This window comes from Bombina bombina, chromosome 5 (assembly GCF_027579735.1).
Source record: "Bombina bombina isolate aBomBom1 chromosome 5, aBomBom1.pri, whole genome shotgun sequence".
NCBI lineage: Eukaryota > Metazoa > Chordata > Amphibia > Anura > Bombinatoridae > Bombina > Bombina bombina.
Window position 1 is genome coordinate 535650507 of NC_069503.1, and position 22003 is coordinate 535672509.

The 22003-nt window shown below is 35.0% G+C and overlaps 1 protein-coding gene across 1 annotated transcript in view; it reads left to right on the plus strand.

The window, feature by feature from the left end:
- CDCP1 (CUB domain containing protein 1) overlaps positions 1-22003 on the plus strand; it is a 111355-nt gene that overhangs the window by 20765 nt on the left and 68587 nt on the right. The window contains exons 2-3 of the mRNA XM_053714462.1: positions 15670-15879; positions 18770-19126. Coding sequence (XP_053570437.1) covers positions 15670-15879; positions 18770-19126 — 567 coding nt within the window. The remainder of the gene's footprint in view (positions 1-15669; positions 15880-18769; positions 19127-22003) is intronic.

The window sequence follows — 22003 nt, forward strand, 5'->3', positions numbered from 1 at the left end:
TGACTCTGTGATTAATACTATGTTACAGGCTCGTAAATCTGTATCTAGAAAGATATATTATCGAGTTTGGAAGACTTACATTTCTTGGTGTCTTTCTCATCCTTTTTCCTGGCATTCTTTTAGAATTCCGAGAATTTTACAGTTTCTTCAGGATGGTTTGGATAAAGGTTTGTCGGCAAGTTCCTTGAAAGGACAAATCTCTGCTCTTTCTGTTCTTTTTCACAGAAAGATTGCAAATCTTCCTGATATTCATTGTTTTGTACAAGCTTTGGTTCGTATAAAACCTGTTATTAAGTCAATTTCTCCTCCTTGGAGTTTGAATTTGGTTCTGGGGGCTCTTCAAGCTCCTCCGTTTGAACCTATGCATTCATTGGACATTAAATTACTTTCTTGGAAAGTTTTGTTTCTTTTGGCCATCTCTTCTGCTAGAAGAGTTTCTGAATTATCTGCTCTTTCTTGTGAGTCTCCTTTTCTGATTTTTCATCAGGATAAGGCGGTGTTGCGAACTTCTTTTAAATTTTTACCTAAGGTTGTGAATTCTAACAACATTAGTAGAGAAATTGTGGTTCCTTCATTGTGTCCTAATCCTAAGAATTCTAAGGAGAGATCATTGCATTCTTTGGATGTAGTTAGAGCTTTGAAATATTATGTTGAAGCTACTAAGAATTTCCGAAAGACTTCTAGTCTATTTGTTATCTTTTCCGGTTCTAGGAAAGCTCAGAAGGCCTCTGCCATTTCTTTGGCATCTTGGTTGAAATCTTTAATTCATCATGCCTATGTCGATTCGGGTAAAACTCCACCTCAAAGGATTACAGCTCATTCTACTAGGTCAGTTTCTACTTCCTGGGCGTTTAGGAATGAAGCTTCGGTTGATCAGATTTGCAAAGCAGCAACTTGGTCTTCTTTGCATACTTTTACTAAATTCTACCATTTTGATGTGTTTTCTTCTTTTGAAGCAGTTTTTGGTAGAAAAGTACTTCAGGCAGCTGTTTCAGTTTGATTCTTCTGCTTATAATTTCAGTTTTTTTCATTATAAGATTTAAACTTTATTTTGGGTGTGGATTATTTTCAGCAGAATTGGCTGTCTTTATTTTATCCCTCCCTCTCTAGTGACTCTTGAGTGGAAGATCCACATCTTGGGTAGGCATTATCCCATACGTCACTAGCTCATGGACTCTTGCTAATTACATGAAAGAAAACATAATTTATGTAAGAACTTACCTGATAAATTCATTTCTTTCATATTAGCAAGAGTCCATGAGGCCCACCCTTTTTATGGTGGTTATGATTTTTTTGTGTAAAGCACAATTATTCCAATTCCTTATTTTTTATGCTTTCACACTTTTTTTCTTATCACCCCACTTCTTGGCTATGCGTTAAACTGATTTGTGGGTGTGGTGAGGGGTGTATTTATAGGCATTTTGAGGTTTGGGAAACTTTGCCCCTCCTGGTAGGAATGTATATCCCATACGTCACTAGCTCATGGACTCTTGCTAATATGAAAGAAATGAATTTATCAGGTAAGTTCTTACATAAATTATGTTTTTGTTTTTGGCTTGAATTTAAGTTTATTTTAATTTTTAACATTTAAATTATTAAATATCTAAGATTTTAATTTCAAGTCTCAAAACAGGCACAATTTAAAAAAAAAGATATACAACTTTAAAGGGACAGTCTACACCAGAATTGTTATTGTTTTAAAAAATAGATAATCCCTTTATTACCCATTCCCCAGTTTTGCACAACCAACAGGGTTATATTAATATAGGTTTTACCTCTGTGATAACCTTGTATCTAAGCCTCTGCAGACTGCCCCTTATCTCGGTGCTTTTGACAGACAGGCAGTTTAGCCAAACAGTGCAGGCTTCTAAATAACTCCACGGGAGTGAGCACAATGTTATCTATATGACACACATAAACTAGTACTGTCTAACTGTGAAAAACTTTCAAAATGCTCTAACCTACGAGGTGGTTTTCAACAGTTTAGAAGTCAGTTTGTGCCTAGCTAGGTTTATCTTTTCAAAAATACCACCAAGGGAACAAAGCAAATTTAATGATAAAAGTCAATTGGAAAGTTGTTTAAAATTGCACGCCCTATCTGAATTATGAAAGTTTAATTTTGACTTGACTGTACCTTTAATATTTTTAATAAGCCCACAGGCACAGCATAGAAATATAAAGAAAAGGCAGCGGGGGGGGGGGGGGGTGATTTTACAAAAAAATGTATTAGCCTCAAAACAGGTACAATAAGTTAGACAGATTTTATGGTGTACAAGGGATATGAACCCCCCAAAAAATATTTTGTGATTGACAGAGCATATCATTTTACTTCTTTTAATAAATTTGCTTAGTTCCCATGATATTCTGTGTTGAAGAGATACCTAGGTAGGCATCTGGAGCATTATATGACAGGAAATAGTGCTGCCATCTAGTGCTATTGAAAATGGATAACATTCTTGCAAAACTGCTGCCATATAGTGCTCCAGAAATGGGCCGGCTCCTAAGCATACAATCCCTGCTTTTCAATAAATGATACCAAAAGAATGAAGACAAATTGATAACAGAAGTAAACTAGAAAGTTGCGTGTGAAGCGCCTGGAGATAATTATCTTTGGTTCACGTGAGCTCACCTGTTGAAAGGCACAAAATAATTTGTGCTTTTTCTGATAAATATAATTATACAACTGCGCTTCTATATAGATGCGCTCAGACAAAAAGAGGAGCAAAAGACGCATTTATTTGGATGATGATAAATCGAGCCTTTTATGTAGAACAAAGAACACATGTAAAATCAACTAACTAGGGCTAGGCCTAGGGCCAGGGCAGCAAAATATATGGGGACAGCACATTTTAAGTATAGTTTTTGTCATAATACCATCCTACTCTTATCTCCAAATGTTTTATTTATTAATATTATCACAAATATCACTGGTTGTTTAGTGGGGATACATAACCCCTCTGTGCTCCTGGCCTTCAGGTGTACAAAACATATAACACAAATGTGAGCTAAAATTTTTGGGGGGGAGTGGTCCAGGAGTGGATTTCACAATGCCTAGGGCAGCACAAAAAAAAGCACACTGAATATAAGTCTCAAGAGCCACAACCCAAAACATTTAATCTGTTCTTAACTTCTCCATACTGACTGTTGCATGTCTCTGAATAAAGGATGATTATTATTTTTCAATATTTATTTTAATAACAATAATTCTCTTCAATGTGCATTTGTGAAAATGTATAGGAGAAGAAAATCGTGCAAGATTGCGTGTCTTTAGGGGTCTGTTCAATGCTACAGACACATCATTGTGCTTGGCATTGCTTGTTTGACGATTTGGAAAGATATCCCTATTATTATTATTATTATTATTATTATTATTATTTTTAGTACATTGAGTTGCAATGTATTATTAGGAGCTTGCTGCTGATTGGTGGGTGCCCATATATGCTTCTTGCTTACCTGATATGTTAAATTGGCTCCCAGTAGTGCATTGTTCCTTCAACAAAGGATACCAAGAGAATGAAGCAAATTTGACAATATAAGTAAATTGGAAAGTTGTTGGAAACTGTATGCAATGAATCAGGAAGAAAATTAATAATGGCCAGACATGACAAGCCATTTTGACAGTGAACATTTTTAGAATCTTCAGCATGTTTTGTTGTTTCCATTTTTAAAGAATAGATGAATAAAACAAAAAATAAAAGTTTTTAGACCAGGGCTCAACAAACCCAGGAGCCATTGAGCCACTGGCTCGGAGAATGTTACCCCTGGCTCCTAACTTTTTGAGTTATCTCCACATCCATATAGATATAATGCCTGGCTCCTAAATATTTTTATTGGCTCCTAAATTTTAAACCAATTTGTTGACCACTGGTTTAGACCACTAAAACAAGGATACACCTAATTTTTTTAAGGTATATAAAAAAAATCAAAGTGGTCCTAATGAAAATAATATTTAATTTTTACACTAGAATAGCCAGTTGTTTAGCACTATATTGTGAGTGAATTGGACATGCCAAGACTGGGACTTGATGTGTTTGGAGTAGTGTAGATAGTCAGGTGTAGTTGTGCTGAAACAGATTGTAGTAAGCAGCAGCAGTTTGTGACAATTTCTGAGCATCTCAAGCCTGGATGTTGTGCAGATACAGGGGAAGCAGAGATACTGGGTGGCTAAGTATACAGTAAAAGTGCAGATTAAGAGATGAAGGTCAAGGAAATTTTAGCATTGTAGAACTGAGAGGATAGACAAACTTGGACTGTTTTCACTAGAATTGGTGACATGATTACTTTATATAAATATATTCAAGGCCCATATACAGAGATGACAGAAGCTGGAGAAAAGGAGATTTAATCTCCAGCAATGTAAAAGTTTTTTTCACTGTAAAAGCAATAAAATTGTGGAACTCATTACCTGAGGAGATAGCAAAGATGAGGAAAAATAAAGTTGATGGTGCTATGACACCCAAATGTTTCTCTGCCCCAGATATAGCAACTCCTCAACTTGCTTGTGTTATTATCGACCTATCTAATGTCTAATCCTGGATGCTCTTTAACTATAGAAAACTCTTCAAGATTGATCTACTACTTTTTCCACTCTTGTCCACATACTCCACCTTTTAATACTCTATTGCTGTTAGTTTTCTTTCCCTCAGCTCTCTGTGTCATAATGAGATCTACTTCCAGATGTTTGTAGCCTATGTTACTGCAACACGTCTTTGAGTTCACGGAGGATGTTTGTTGACTAATCTGTCTCATGTTTGATGGTTGGTGGAATGTAGTGTTCCAGGAAGGTTTGTTTTTTTTCTCTTCATGTGTCATTCTTTGGCAATATGACACGTTCATCCTTTCTTCTTATTCTTGTGAAGCAACATCATATTTTGTCATTTGTAATACTGATATTGTTTTGTTCTTTTGTATTACACTCCTTTATAAGGACATGAATGCAAAAATTTAACTTTCATGGTTCTGATAGAGAATTCACTTTTGAACGAATGTTCTTGTTATCAAATGTATTTTGTTTTCTTGGTATCCTTTGCTGAAAAGCATACTCTGGTAAGCTTAGGAGCAGCAATGCACTACTGTTGATTCGTGGCTACACTCATATTCTTCTTGGTATTGGCTCACCAGATGTGTCCAGCTAGGTATCAGTAGAGCATTGCTGCTCTGGAGCTAACTTATACTATGTGTTTAACCCCTTTGCAGGGCTAAGCGCAGTTATATACAAGCAACGATACGATAATAAAATGATCTAATTAGAACATTTTCTTTGTGCGCTTTTATGTCCCTTAAACGTAAAAATAATAGCTAAATGTATTTCACGCTATTTTAGCATGCTTTGTTGTAGCAATTTTCATTTGGTTGAACGCTTATATGAAATGTGGTAGTAAATGGCCGTTAAATCCCTGCAATGCTAACTGTATATAGCTTCGGTATAAAAATTAAATTTGTACCATCAAGTATTATTTAAACAAAAAAAAATGGGAAATATAGCATGAAATTTACTAAATCTTATTGAAGATGCCAAGGTCCGAAATATCTGTTGGTTTTTAGGTGAATCTCCTGTCAACTAGATCATGGTAAAATGTGTTTGTTCTTTTTATGCATTGTGGTAGATTAGGGATCACATTAAGTTATTTGTAACATGTTCTCTCAAATTAACAATTTGGCCTCCATTTATCAAGTAGCATTTGCTGCTTCCAAGGTCCAATATTTTGGGCTAGCCCCGAAATGAAAGTTAAAAAAGCAGCGGTTGTTGCTTTCAGGATGATTGACAGCCACTGCTAGCAGCCGATTGGCCACCAGGGAGCAGGGGGTAGCATTGCACAAGCAGTTCTGGTGAAATGCTTGTGCAATGATAAATACGAACAGCCTATGCTGTCTGACTGCAGCGATGCCCAGTGGACATGAAACATTTGCTAAATGGTGCCCTTTATGTCATTAAATTCTTTCAATCCACCCAAAGTGGAGTAACAAAAGATGAACAGGTTATAGCAACAATATTTAAAACAAAAAAAACAAAAAATAACACTGTTGATTCACTGTGATGTTATACTGTGTGATTGCATTTCTGTTACCATTGTTTTTTACGTTTCTCACTTTTTAAAAAAATTCAGTTTTCTACCTTTCTATATTTTATCAATAATGTTGATTTCCTTTTATTATGTTTATTTTTCTCATATATGTTGTATGTTTACCCTTAAAGTGATTGTAAATCCTAGAGTTTGTGAAATGCTAGGATTTACAATTGGAACAAAGGGGACTTTAATTCATGAAGTATAATGGAAATGGAACAGCCATGCGGGCCAGCCGGCGCCAAACTGGATAGCCTGCACAGCTATTGGCTAAGAGGTGGAAACATCACCTCTCAGCAAAATGGCGTTCTGCTGTGGGCTGCCTGAGCAGCTCAGTGCGGCGAACGCTTCCAACAAATAAAGGAGCTTTCAGTATGAAGTATTTTATACTTCATGAATGAAAGTCCCCTTTATTTGTTCCAATTGTAAATCCTAGTGTTTCACAAATGCTAGGATTTAGAATCCCTTTAATTGCACGGTACCTGTTATACTACTACTTGGAAATGGACCCTACAATTGGATAAACTTTTCGTGCAAGTGGGACTTGAAGTCCTTTTATATAACTTTTATTTTTCTGGAAACCTAAATCAATGAACAATCAGGCAATCTTTTTCGTTCTTCCGTTTCTATTATTTTATGTTTTTATAGCTGTTGGTATACATTTTGCTTCTTCAATAAAGTGAAAATTGCACACAAAAATAAATAAATTCTGGGGCACTTTGCACAATCACGTCAGGAGATCACAGGAGTATTTACTAAACATTGTCATAAAAGTCGAAAAGCAAAATGTGCTAGATACTGCATTATTGCTTGCTTATAACAATGTGCTTAAATCCTGCAAACATAATCCTCTTCAGAACCGCAAAATGACAGTTGGAAGCCTTGTCCAGTAACATTGTCATTATTGATATTCTTTGTTGATAAGCATACCTAAGTAGACTCGGGAGCAACAGACTGATGAACCAATGACAAGAGGCATTTGTGTGAAGCCACCAGTCATCAGCTAGCTCCCAGAAGTGCGTTGCTATTTCCAAGCCTACCTAGATATGCTTTTCAATAAAGGACACAAAAAGAACAAAGTAAGCTTGATAACTGAGGTAAATTGAAAAGTTTCTTTAAATTGCATGTTCTGTCTGATGCAAATGTAAAAATATACATAAGGCCAACAATGACCTCATGTCTGATTCTCTCCTTCTGACATCCATTCTAAGCCCTCAGTTCAGAGCAGAAATTTACAATATGCGACTGACTCAAGGGATAGTTACTTTATAAGGCAGGAGAATAAAAACCTGACCTGTAACAAAAAAATAGGGACAGTTGGCAGGTATGACATATTTATTTTAAAATGTTGCTTAAAGGGACAGTCTACTCCCAGAATTTTTATTGTTTAAAAAGATAGATAATCCCTTTTATTAACCATTCCTCAGTTTTGCATAACCAACATGGTTATATTAATATACTTTTTACCTTTGTGATTACCTTGTTTCTAAGCCTCTGCACACTGCCCCCTTATTTCAGTTCTTTTGACTGACTTGCATTTTAGCCAATCAGCGCCCTCTCATAATTAACTCTACGGGCATGAGCACAATGTTATCTATATAGCACACATGAACTAACGCCCTCTAGCTGTGAAAAACTGTCAAATGCATTTAGATAAGAGGTGGCCTTCAAGGGCTTAGAAATTAGCATATGAGCCTACCTAGGTTTAGCTTTCAACTAAGAATACTAAAAGAACAAAGCAAATGTCATGATAAAAGTAAATTGGAAAGTTGTTTAAAATCGCATGCCCTATTGCCCTATCTGAATCATGAAAGTTTCATTTTGACTAGACTGTCCCTTTAAATACAAAAAAGTAGTTATTTGTTTTACTAAATTAGGGTTTGATACATCTATCTGTTTGGGGTGGTTATGTGCTGTGCTTTTTATTAACACACAGCACTGACTGGTTTAGACTGCCCTATAATTGGTGACATTCAGTTTACCAAACATTATTTTCAGCACATCTTGATCTCCAAATAGAGTAAAGGGAGCTAACATTTATTTTTTTTAAATAAAATATTCCATTATACATTCTCTTCCTCAGAATTTGTGAACTTACGTTCTAATAATTGTGCTTTTTTTTTTTTGTTCTTTTGATGTGTTTTGGTTTATAATTGTCAGAATATACCAGGTTATAAATACAATTTATTTATATTCTTTAAAATAACCTCCAATTTAATATATATATATATACGGAACAATTGAAATTAATATTTATTCCTAAATTATTGAGATTAGTTAAATTTATAAACACATTGAAATATATTAAGTAGAGACTAGCTTTGAATCAACTATGCACACTTATTAGGTTATAATATTCTATACAACAGATCATAAAAAAATATACCTTTTAAAATTAACTTTACTCCCAATAATCACATTAAAATACCACAATAAAATACCAGAGTATGGACCGTTAACTTAACAATGCTTAGACAATATAACAAAATACTTTAACATCCAGTTGATATGCCAATTTATCTGAGCTGAAATAACCTCTTATTTAGCTACAATAAGGCAAATTCTAATAAATATATATATATATATATATATATATATAACAATAACTGTAATTAATTTATTATATTAAAATACAAAATTCTTTCTAAACATTAATATTTAATACCTGTATACTTACTACAATCTAACTACAGCTTTAGAATATCTTTGATTTAAATATAAAAGTATGAAGTAATCTTTTATATGTTACCAGATAAAATTGAAGTTCACCTCATAAATTAAGAGAGGTATTTTTGCAATATGGATGAAAAGGTAGCCCAATTCTGCTTATAGTGACTGTGTCCCAAAAATGCCAGAAAAGTTATCAGTCAAAATTTTAGCAAACAAAGACCCTTTCTATCCCTTTGCATGAGGTTATATCATGTGATATACCCCACACATTTTTATTCTAATCATTAGTGAATATGGGATGCGCCCTTACTGAAGCTTGTCTGATAGGCCCTTAACGGAGCTGAGCATTGATTGGCCCTCGGAGCTGAACATCTCATAGGCTTACTGGGATCATACCAGTTATAGTCCATTAGGGGGCAGCAGATAACTAGAAATGCAGTCTCATTATCAATATTGCTAACAGTGTACTACATCATTTAATATACAATTATTTCCTGATATTAATAAACTTATCTGGTTAACATACATGTCTCATCTAATATAACTTATTATGTATCTATAGAGACTAAACATGAGTATATAACTTATCATATTTTGGAATATGAGGGACTAGTGGTATAAATCAATAAAATATATATGTCTGACTTATTCTGTATATCAGCTCATTTGCTATACTGGTACATATTTCATTTCCTAGTCACATATTATTTCATAGATATACATGAGTATTATAGTTATTTATTAATACATGTCTCAACAGTGTTTAAGACATGGGTTCAACATATATGCATTTATATGTAAACTCATATCATCTTATTTAGAAATCTTATCTTCACATCAGTTCTCCCCTGTAATGTTCATTAGACTTCTGGAAAACAAAGAAAATGTATTTATCCTGAAATAAACTGGTTAAACATTTTTAATTAATTACATAGCTACTTATTAAATTCAGCAAATACTTATCTAATATGTTATTGTCAGGAATTTCATTTCAGATCCACAATTATATACATGTTTATACAATACTGAGGTATACTTTAACTTGAAATATAAATATAAGTTGTACTTTAAAATGAATTTCAAAGTTACAATGCAATATGTGTTTCTGCTTAGCTAGCTTGATGTGCATCTGAGGTTCAGGGGCAATTAACAGGCCTGTGCTAATTACTATATCTTCAGAATTTTGTTTGCATATCTGACTTATGTAGAGAGTCTTGTCTCCAACACCCCAGGATGCATCCAGGCTCGGGTTATTATCAGGCCCAATGTTTATCCTTCATGTGTAGCTATGAGCTTCAAAGGCTAAATGTTTATTATCTATCTTCACTTATTGAACAGTTGTATCATCCCTTTTGTTTTCTCTTAGATGTATTGAGCAGCTATTGGGGTCAGTAGTGATCTGATAGGGAATTTTTGAAAACAATTCCTTTGTTCTCAGATGTTCTGTAATCAGGGAAAAGCATCTCATGTCTAACCTCAGATTTGCAATATACAGAATGTATTCAGCGATAAAATGAGCATGCTCAAATGTAATATTTGATAGGTTGCATACATATATATATATATATATAGATATATATATATATATATATATATATATATATATATATATATATATATATATATATATATATATACAGCAGGTATTGGCAGGTGCACTCTCACTAACACTTTAGTTCCAAATGCCAGGGTGCTAGAATATGGTGTAGAATATGGAAATCAGGAGACAGCACTCACTGGTCTTGACAATACTGGATTTTTTCAGTGACGTTTCGGGGAATACACCCCTTCATCATATATATATGCGTTAATAGGACAAGTGCACTCTCACGATTTGCCAGGGTGCATGAATTTGGGTAATAATAGCAAAAGATAAAAGACAGCACTCTCTGGTCTTAAATACAAAGGTTGTTTTATTTGTAGTGACGTTTCGGGGAAAGCTTTCCCTGAAATGTCACTACAAATAAAACAACCTTTGTATTGAAGACCAGAGAGTGCTGTCTTATATAGTTTGATTGATATATATATATTGTCTACTGACATTCACAGATACCCTGACATAATGAATCATGTAAGTGAAAAGGGTAGAGAATTGTTGTATTTTGCTCTGCGCTGTGAGTGAATCTATGACATCCGCAGTCGGGCGTTTCATTTTTGTACTATACACTTGGAAATCTGCTGAATCTAGGTTTGCTACCCAGACTGTATTTTACTGACATGGCCGGTATTTTTAAGGTTCAGGCCAATATTAAAAATAAAGATTAAATATAGAAATTAAGACGGTATAATAGTCAAACTTCTAATTTTGTTGGAATCTAATTATAAACAAAGGATCATTTAAAATCTGCCCTAGTGGTGTTAGTTACCAATTTATGATGTATAATTATTTATATAAATTTTTGTTAATGAGCACGGACGGAATTTTTTTCCAGAATAAAATGGCAACCCTTCCAGCATGCCTTGTTTAGCACTATGTTGATGCACTTTTATGAGATTATTCCTATCATGGTGAAGGTGAAGCTTCTTCTAAGTGTGTTGGAATCTGAGCATGGACCGTACTCTTTCCCCAGAAAAGGTGACAATCATAACTGAACCTCAGATCTTACCACCACCAACAATTTTAGGTCATATTTAGAGCTGGTTCAACTATGGGAGCCAGTGGGTCCATCGGACCCAGGCAGCACTTGACAAAGAGTAGCACTTCACTGACTAAGACAGTCATTGTCAGACCTAGACCACTCTAGTCCTCTGTCTCCTTGGGGAAGTTACAGGCTCCCAGCAGCATAACCTCATCATGCACAAAGACAGTCAGGGGGTGACATTCAAAGTGGGACAATTGCATCTCTTCCCTAACTACCTTCCCACTTATTGTGCATAAGCATTGGTTGCATGCAGGTAGGTAGGCAGGCTTAATAAAGTTAGTGCCTAGGCTAGTAAATTGATATGCTAATCAGTATTGTTATTATTGGGGGTTGTCATTGCATTCTCGGACCCAAGCAGCACAATATCTTGAGCCAGCCCTGGTCATATTAGCTATGTTTCTTTATATTTCTCACAACAGGAGTTCAGGGGCACATCATGCAGTTCCAATAGGTATCAGTTTATAATAAAAAAAATAATAAATACAACATTTAGAGAGCAAATGAGCATAAAGGCATAATTTCATAGACCTACCTTTCATAATTTGCTGTCCACCCCATAAATCCTGCTGTCCTAAATACACCCCTAGGTAGTCCAGGCCAAAATATCAGTTTTCATCCTAATAACTAATGTAATTTCATGAATGGGCAGTACATTTTAGTATTAAAAATATTATTATTTGTGATCATGATTTTATAGTTGTTCAGATTATTCTGTTTTAGTTAAAATTAATTTGGGAAACTCCTCAAATTAGCAAAGCCAGACAATCTTGTCTGTTGTAGAATAGAGATTCCAGGAAGCTGGGTACGCAAGGCTCCTAAATATTTGTTTTGACTCATAAAATGTTATGACAGGCATAATGAGTCTCGCTGAAGATCTCTTGCTTCTGACTTCAGACTTTGGTGATGCAAGGTATTCAATTAGTTCTCAGACCGCAAGTGTTTAATTGATACGTTCAATTTTTCAGAAGAACTTCATGACACAGCAGTGGGTGCTCTGTTGCCTATTTAAGAAATAATGGGAATTCCCTGTTTCTTAAAGGGACACTGAACCCAAATTTTTTCTTTCGTGATTCAAATAGAGCACAACATTTTAAGCAACTTTCTAATTTACTCCTATTATCAAATTTTCTTTATTCTCTTGGTATCTTTATTTGAAATGCAAAAATGTAAGTTTAGATGCCGGCCCATTTTTGGTGAACAACCTAGGTTGTCCTTGCTGATTGGTGGATAAATTCATCCACCAATAAAAAAAGTGCTGTCCAGAGTTCTGAACCAAGAAAAAAAGCTTAGATGCCTTCTTTTTCAAATAAAGATAGCAAGAGAATGAAGAAAAATTGATAATAGGAGTAAATTAGAAAGTTGCTTAAAATTGCATGCTCTATCTGAATCACGAAAGAAAAAATTTGGGTTCAGTGTCCCTTTAAGACTGAAAAGTAGCCCAGCTGTTTTTTTGTGAAAAACATTTGTAACCTTTCGGAGGGATTCTTTGGATCATAATACCCTGAGGGTTTTCTATTTGATATTTATCTCTTTTTAAAATACCATTGCACAAACGTTTCAGAGTTTGAATCTCAAGGCTTTCAATGGAATTTCTCAGCTTAGCCCTAGGTAAATCTCAATAAATAATGCAGTTAAAGGCAATGTAAATAAAATACACCAGAAGACATTTATTCAAATGAATGCAGTGCCTTGATGCAGTAGGTACACAAACAAAATAAATTAAACCCTATAAATAAAATTACTGGAAAACAGATTATTTTTTTATTAAAAAGGAATTCCTTATCTGCCTAATAAAACCATCCTTGTAATGGCTGATAAAAGTGTTGCTGTATTTTATTATATCACTTTACCTTCCACTTAGATAACACCTTTACTATCCATTCTCCAGCTTTGCATAACCAACATTATTATATTAAGAGGATACTAAACAAAATATTTTTGTTTAGTTTTAAGCAACTTTCTAATTTACTCCTATTATCAATTTTCTTCGTTCTCTTGCTATATTTATTTGAAAAGTTGTAATCTTAGGTGCCGGCCCATTTTTGGCTTAGCACCCTGGGTAGCGCTTGCTGATTGGTGGCAACATTTATCCACCAATCAGCAAGTGCTACCCAGGTGCTATACCAAAAATGGTCCGGCGCCTAATCTTAGAATTCTGCTTTTCAAATAAAGATAGCAAGAGAACAAAGAAATTGTTGATAGGAGTAATCTAGAAAGTTGCTTAAAATTGCATGCTCTATCTAAATCATTAAAGAAAAAAATTTGGGTTTATTATTCCTTTAAAGGGACATTGTACACTAGATTTTTCTTTGCATAAATGTTTTGTAGATGATCCATTTATATTGCCTATACTGTGTTTGTTTGTTTGTTTGTTTGTTTGTTTGTTTGTTTGTTTGTTTGGTTTTTTTTTTTGGGGGGGGGGTTGTTTTTTTGTAAAAATCTATAGTTTTGCTTATTTTTTTATAACAATATTGTTCTGATTTTCAGACTCCTAACCAAGCCCAAAATGTTAGAAGTAGACTATTATCTACCTACTCCAGCATGCTCCTGTTTGTGTAAATGGTCTTTTCATATGCAGGGTAAGGGGGGTCTGCTCTTTTTGCATTTAATTCCATTTCAGAGAGTGTCCCAGCCTAACCTTTTCAACAGTTCTAAACTGTAAGTTTTAAAAAGGTTTTATACTGGATTTGTAGATCAGCATCTGTGCATATTCTTCTTTATTGTAGTGTCTATTACATGCAGTTATATGAAAATTGGTGTATACTGTCTCTTTAAGGTTATTAGAACAGATTAATACCTTATTTGCTGTAATTGTTTTTCAGTGATCAAACTCCACCCAACATGTTGCTTATGGGATGGGAAGATTAAAACAAAACTTTCATGATTGAGATAGCACATGTCATTTTCAGAGTCTTTTCGATTTACTTTTGTTAAAAAAATGACTTTATCTAGGTATCCTTTGAAAAGCCATACCTACATAGGCTACAGAGCTGCAAAGCACTATCTGAAGCTTACTGGTGATTGGTGTTTACACTCATATATCTTGTCATTGGCTCATCAGATGTGTTCACCTTGAGTAGTGCATTGCTTAGGGTGACCATATTGCCGCTTTAAAAAGGGACACATATAAAAAATACATATGTCAGGGCTTTTTCCTGGGCTGTTTAAAGAAATGTTCTGTATAAGAACCCTGACATATGTATTTTTCATATGAGTCCCTTTTTAAAGCGGCAATATGGTCACCCTAGCATTGCTGCCAATGCTGCTCTGGAGCTACATAGATAGTACATTAATAAAATGCACTATTACTTGTATATAACACATTTAGAACATTTTATTTTTGCACTTTTAAATCACTCTAACACTTTTTTGTTACAAATAAGACTTATCTTATTTAGAGCAGTTAATGTAATGTTACTGAAATAGGCAATGATAGCCACTGTCATTTTGGAGCAAAATATGCATTGTTTTACAGTATATTATCTATCTGACATTCTGAGGTCAATTAGGGATAGATATCTTGAAGGTTTTGAACTGCAGAGTTAAATTACAGGAAAAGGGGGCAAAATAGACAATAAAAACACTGCAAAGATTTTTTTTTTATACCCATAATTTAAACTTTTGTATGTGCATTTTAAGCACCAATATTGCATATGCTCATGGGAATAGCACTGCTTACCTACAGTATATGTATAGCAAATGACTCCTCCTGTAATACTTTGTTTGTTGTACCATTGAACTGCATATTATCTGTTGCATATTATAAATAAAGTGTAACAACAACGCTATTAGTAGTAGTAATTCTTGCAAAATAAAGTCTTAAAGGGACAGTAAAGCTATAAATAGACATTCATGATTGAGACAGAACATACAATTTTAAATAACTTTCCAATTTACTTATATTATTTAATTTGCTTCCTTCTCTTGTTATCCTTTGCTGAAAGGTTAATCTAGGAAAGCTCAGGAGCAGTATATATATATATATATATATATATATATATATATATATATATATATATATATATATATATATATATATATATATACCAATTATGCTCACCCATGTGCCCAGTTAGAAAACAGTAGTGCATTGCTGTTCCTTCAACAAATGATACCAAGAGAATGAATCATATTTAATAATAGATGTAAACTGGAAATTTGTTTAAAATTGTATATTCTACTTAAGTCATGAAAGAATGATTTTGGGTTTCGTATCCCTTTTATAACTTGCTAAAATATACTAAATATTGTATGTTAATGCAGTGTTTCATATTCAGTATATTTTTTCACAGAAGCTGTTGATATCTCCCTGGGGCCCAAAGACAACATTACTATCATTGTTAAGCAGAATGCCAAGAGCCCATCGTCTTCCTGTTTTATGTGTGTAAAAAATGACTGCAAACGGACTACACTAACAGTAACCGATGGTATGAGCGTTAGCTACAGCTTCACCTGCCCTACTCCTGAGAAATACTACATCATGGAAATTCAGAAGAGAATTGGTAAGGATGGTTTTGCAAGAAGCAGATTCAGCACTTTTTATACAAAACCAAATTAAAAATTACACACATGCATTATGTCTAAAACTGCTGTTTCTATTAAATGCACGTCGAATTGCATAATCAACAAATGTATTATACAAATATAATGCAATAGCATTTACTTTGAATGTCAAACGATCAATTGAATTTAACGTGCGTCGGGATATCGCAACTTCAGAGCTCTGGATAACTGTTACGTGGGAAAAAAAACCCAACAAAAATACATTTAAAAGTACAGTTACAATCATATTAACACGGTCTGATAAAAATTTCTTTTAAAAATTTTGCATTAAAAAGTTAATAAGGGCTGAAAGATACGAGTTAGAAGAACAATGGAATGTAAAATATTAATTGCATGTCGTATTAGCGCATTTGTTAAACACAATCAGGTTTGCGGGCGAGTAGGGGTGTTAGGTTTTTTCCCCACGTTTAGCTCTCTATTGAAGTCTATGATGGAAAATGTTAACGCTGTTGTGATATTCGAAGTTTGGCTTTTTGCTCGTGTCGGATTTGTGCACGTGCAAAAACGTTTTACTTTAAACTTGTAATATGTGCATTACCCCGACACGCAAAAAAAGCCTTCGTCAAGTGAAGTTAATGTGCGATCGGGAGCACAAAGTACCGCTCCACTCTTAATCTAGCCCTAATTATAATGTGCAAACAAGCAGAAAGTGGGTTCTATTGCTGTGTTTTTATGTATTTTTTAGGAAAACCACATCTCTCTAGAGCATTGTTCTACAGTACCCCCAACAGGCCAGGTTTTCATTATAGCTGAACCAGTGCTCAGTTGAAATGATCAGCTCATTACTTCACCTGTTTCAGCTATAATGAAAACCTGGCCTGTTTGGGATACTCGAGGACGGCAGTTGAGAAACACTGCTCTAGAGCAGCCTGAGGTGCAGTTAGCATGCCTCGTCAAAAGCCAGTATGTAAGCTCATAATTATAAGGACTTAAAGGGACACTGAACCTACATTTTTTCTTTTGGGATTCAGATAGAACATGCAATTTTAAGCAACTTTCTAATTTACTCCTATTATCAATTTTTCTTCGTTCTCTTGCTATCTTTATTTGAAAAAGCAAGCATCTAAGCTAAGGAGCCAGCCAATGTATGGTTCAGTACCCTGGACAGCACTTGTTTATTGGTGGGTGAATTTATCCACAAATCAGCAAGAACAACCCAGGTTGTTTACCAGAAATGGGCCGGCATCTAAACCTACATTCTTGCTTTTTAAATAAAGATACCAAGAGAATGAAGAACATTTGATAATAGGAGTAAATTATAAAGTTACTTAAAATTGCATGCTCTATCTGAATCACGAAAAAATAAATTTTGGTTCAGTGTCCCTTTAAGTATTGGACGTGGCTGTGATGAGGTGTTCAGGCTAATCACACCAATAGCTGTAAATAACTTTTCCATGTTTTAGTATTTTTTGCTTCTCGTGGTGACCAATGAGGTGACGTTTTAACCTCTAAACCAATAGCATACAGAACACTGTCAGATGTGCCTTGGGCAGCCGGAGACAATGACTTTAGCGAGGTGCTGCAGCACAGACAGGATGAGTTTAGAACCCTTTTTTTTTTTACTAAATTATCAATGAAACCCCAGATTTTTTTTAGTAATGTTAAATCTTAGTGTTTTTTAAACACTCAAATTTACCATCACTTTAAGAAATTTCAAAATGTCTGTTAATTTGCCAGCCTCCTGTATCATGTGACAGCCAATCACAGACTCATACATGTTTATACTGTGAACTCATGCACATGCTTGTGCCTCATAAAGTGTGTATATAAAAGAAAGACTGCACAATTTGAAAATACAATTTGAAAGTTTTTTTTTTTTTAAAAAAAGCTTAATGTTCTATCTGAATCATGAAAGTTAAATTTCGACTTTTGGGTCCCTATAAAATAGAAACTAGTGCTACTGCTGCAAGCAAGCAGCATAAAAAATATATTTATTTTTTAAATTTCTTTTAATGGGGTCATTAAAAGCATTAAAAATATTTAATTAAACTCTCTCATCCCAGAAAATGGAATAACATTATATAATACTGTAATATATATTTGACTGAGATGTTTAGTTTTAGAATGTCCATGCTTTTTTTAACATTTTCTTGTACAATTTATATTTATATAAGTACAAAACCCCACTATAGTGTTGCATCTTATTATAGTCTTTAAAAATGTGTATTGAACAGCATTTGGAAGAAAAACACATGGTTTTACCTTCAGTGTTTTTATGATGTACATTTGAGACCTTGTATGGTATAATTCAATCCACAAAATCTTCCATTAAAGGACCAGCAGATTTGCATAATCAACGTAATCATCATAATCAACAAAAGCATAATAAAAAGATAACTCAAAAATACTTAGTTTGAATTTCAGATGAGTAGTATATTTTTCTTCTGACAAATTTCAAAGTTACTGCCATTTCGCCTGCCTGCTGTATCATGTGACAGCCGTCAGCCAATCACAAAATGCATATATGAATATACTGTAAACTCTTGCACACGCTCAGTAGGAGCTTATGCATCATAGTTTACATATAAATGATTGTGTGCATTCTGAGAATGGTAGTAAATTAGAAAGTTTTGGGGGTTTTAACTGCATGCTCTCCTCTATCTCAATCATAAATGTTTGTTCAATTTTGACTTTAGTGTTCCTTTTAAGGGAGTATAGTTTAAATCTTCAAAAATATGAGATACTTTTGCAGTAAATGATGCTTGAGTATGTTTAGCAGAAATCAGTCGGCTTGTAACCAAATCTGAGAAATGCTGTATTTTTTTATTCATGTTTGTAGCGTATCTTTGATACTAAACTAATCCAATCCTTTTTTATATATATCTCTAGATTGTATTTCAGGCACATGCCCCTTTGGAAAAGTAAACCTGCAACCATCAAGCTTCCCGGGCCTGAATAGAACATTCTCTTGGAATATAACAACTACCAAGAACATTGGCCTTGAGCTAAGCTTTTCCTCTCCAGGGTTGAAACAGATTGAATCATCCTACAATTGCCCAGATCTAGTAACGTTCCATATAAGCACTTCTGTGGACACCTCTTCTGTCAGCATTGGTATATTCTGTAGGAACGGAACAGTATCGCGTATTAAAGTCCAAGGAGGAGGTGTTGTGGCACTACATGTACCCTGGAATGAAAACGTAACAGAGTCTGGATTGAGCATTGCAAACCGAACTGCTATTAAACGTATGTATAACAATTATTTCATGAGTCAAAGCAATATATATTATTATTATTATTATTATTATTATTATTATTATTATTATATATATATATTATTTCTTTTTTAAGCTGACATTTTTAACTGAATATATATTTATTTTACATTATGACCTTTTAACATTTTAAACCTTGAATAAAGTATATAAAAGTAGCAAAGTGACAGGCCAGGAGGTTTTTATTTAAAAAAACAAACAAACAAAAAAACCTTCTTTCCATTTTACATCTAGAAAAGGTTTTAATTCCAAGCCTTTACATATATTCTGTAATAAGGGTTGCCATGTTTTCGGTATTCAACCGGAGAGTCCAAAATTTTAGCAGGCTGTGCAGTACATTTTTCACAAAAACACTTAAATGTCAATTTCTCTCTCTCTCTCTGTCTCTCTCTCTCTGTCTCTCTTTGTCTCTCTGTCTCTTTGTCTCTCTGTCTCTTTGTCTCTCTGTCTCTTTGTCTCTCTGTCTCTTTCTCTCTGTCTCTTTCTCTCTGTCTCTTTCTCTGTCTCTCTCTCTGTCTCTCTCTCTGTCTCTCTCTGTCTCTCTGTCTCTCTCTGTCTCTTTGTCTCTCTCTCTGTTTCTCTGTCTCTCTCTGTCTCTCTCTCTGTCTCTCTCTCTCTGTCTCTCTCTCTGTGTCTCTCTCTCTGTCTCTCTCTCTGTCTCTCTGTCTCTCTCTCTGTCTCTCTCTGTCTCTCTCTCTGTCTCTCATTTTGCGTTTGCGACTTCTCAAAGTCTATTTGTAACCGCAACTTTGCAAATGCAAACTTTTTACTTTCAACTTGTATCACGAGCCCAAATCACTGAGCACACTTTCAGACTTGCCGGAAACAGAAGTTATGAAGCAGTGGTCTAAAGACCGCTGCTCCATAACCTGTCCGTCTGCTCTGAGGCCGCGGACAGAAATCGCCAGAAATTACCCCCCCCTGCTAGCGGCCGAATGCCCGCAAATCTGCAGGGGGCGGCATTACACCAGCAGATCACAAGAACTGCTGGTGCAATGATAAATGCAGAGAGCGTATGTTGACGGCATTTATCAATGTGCAGTGCACATGATCTGCAATATCGGATCATGTCTGCTCGCACAATAATAAATAGGCCCCATAGAGTCTACAGATGCAAATAAAGCTATATGCATCGTTTAAATGGACTTAAATTTGAAAAATACACGATCGGGTGGATTGATGTCTGTAGCCTCAGAGGTGGTGGACCAGTGAGGAGCAGCAGTCTTAAGACCGCTGCTTCTTAACTGCTTTTTCCGGCGACCCTGAGCCCGTTGATAAATCGGCCCCTATGTGTTTAAAGGGACAGTCTACTTAAAAATTGTTATTGTTAAAAAAGATAGATAATCCCTTTTTATTACCCATTCTTCAGTTTTGCAATACCAGCACTCTTATATTAACCCCTTAAAGGGACATAAAACCCACTTTTTTCTTTAATGATTCAGAAGGAACTTTTTAAACTACTTTCCAATTTACTTCTATTATCTAATTTCTTTCATTCTCGTGATATCCTTTGTTGAAAAACATATCTAGATAGGCTCAGTGGCTGCTGATTGGTGGTTTCACATAGATGCTTTGTGTGATTGGCTCACCCATGTGCATTGTTATTTCTTCAACAAAGGATGAAGCAAATTAGATAATAGAAGCGCATTGTGATGTTGTTTAAAATTATATTCATTATGTGAATCATTATAGAAAAAAATTGGGTTTCATGTCCCTTTTTAAGGACCGGGCATTTCAGACTAAAACTTTCCCAAAAGACCAGAGCATTTTTGCCTTCACTATATTTAAACAAAAATAGAGCCTTGTTTTTTTATTTACCTATTAAAACAATATATGCTATTTTTTATTATTAGACAACCCAAAGTATTGATCTAGTCCCATTTTGGTATATTTCATGCCACCATTTCACCGCCAAATGCGATCAAATAAAAAAAAAAAAATGTTACTTTCTTCACAATTTTTAGGTTTCTCACTGAAATTATTTACAAACAGCTTGTGCAATAATTGCATAAATGGTTGTAAAAGGTTCTCTGGGATCCCCTTTGTTCAGAAATAGCAGACATATATGGCTTTGCCATTGCTTTAGGCCGCCACAAACTGCAGCTGCTCACCACACTTTTTATTATTCCCAGCAGTGAAGGGGTTAATCAGGTAGCTTGTGAAGCTTAATTTTAGCTTTAGTGTAGAGATTACCCTCCCACCTGACACTTCCCACCCCCTGATCCCTACCTGATCCCTCTCAAACAGCTCTCTTCCTTCCCCCACCCCCCACTGGTCACAGTCTGTATTTTTGTTTTGTTTGTTTTTTTAATATTATTATTTTCTTCAGTGTAGGATAACCCCCTTACCTTCCCACCTCCATGATCCCTCCCAAAAAGCTCTCTAACCCTCCCACTTCTAACTAATTTGTGCCATCTTAGGTAATGGCAGCTGTCTGCCAGTATCCAGTTTTCTATAATTTTTAATTTCTGGTAATTAAAAAAAATTAAAAAATTCTGTAGTGTAGATGCCCCCCTCATTTATTCCCTCCGCGATAGTTTCCCTACCCTCTAATAGTCCCCCCTCCACTCTAAGACTCCCCTCTCCCTTCTCCTTCCTCCCCCTCCAACGATGGGCCGCCCACCTGCCTCTGTCCTAACCCTTCCACACCACCGCTATCCTAACCCTAAACCCCAAAGATGGTACTCACCAAAGTTGAATCCGGGCGGCGGCGCTGCTCCATGTTCATCACGGCGGCGCTCCAGCTTCATCGCTGCAGCAGTCTTACTACTATCTTGATCCATCTTTTTATCTTCTGGCCCCTACGTCCTCCTTCATGCGGTCACCAGCTACACACTTACTTTTGAAT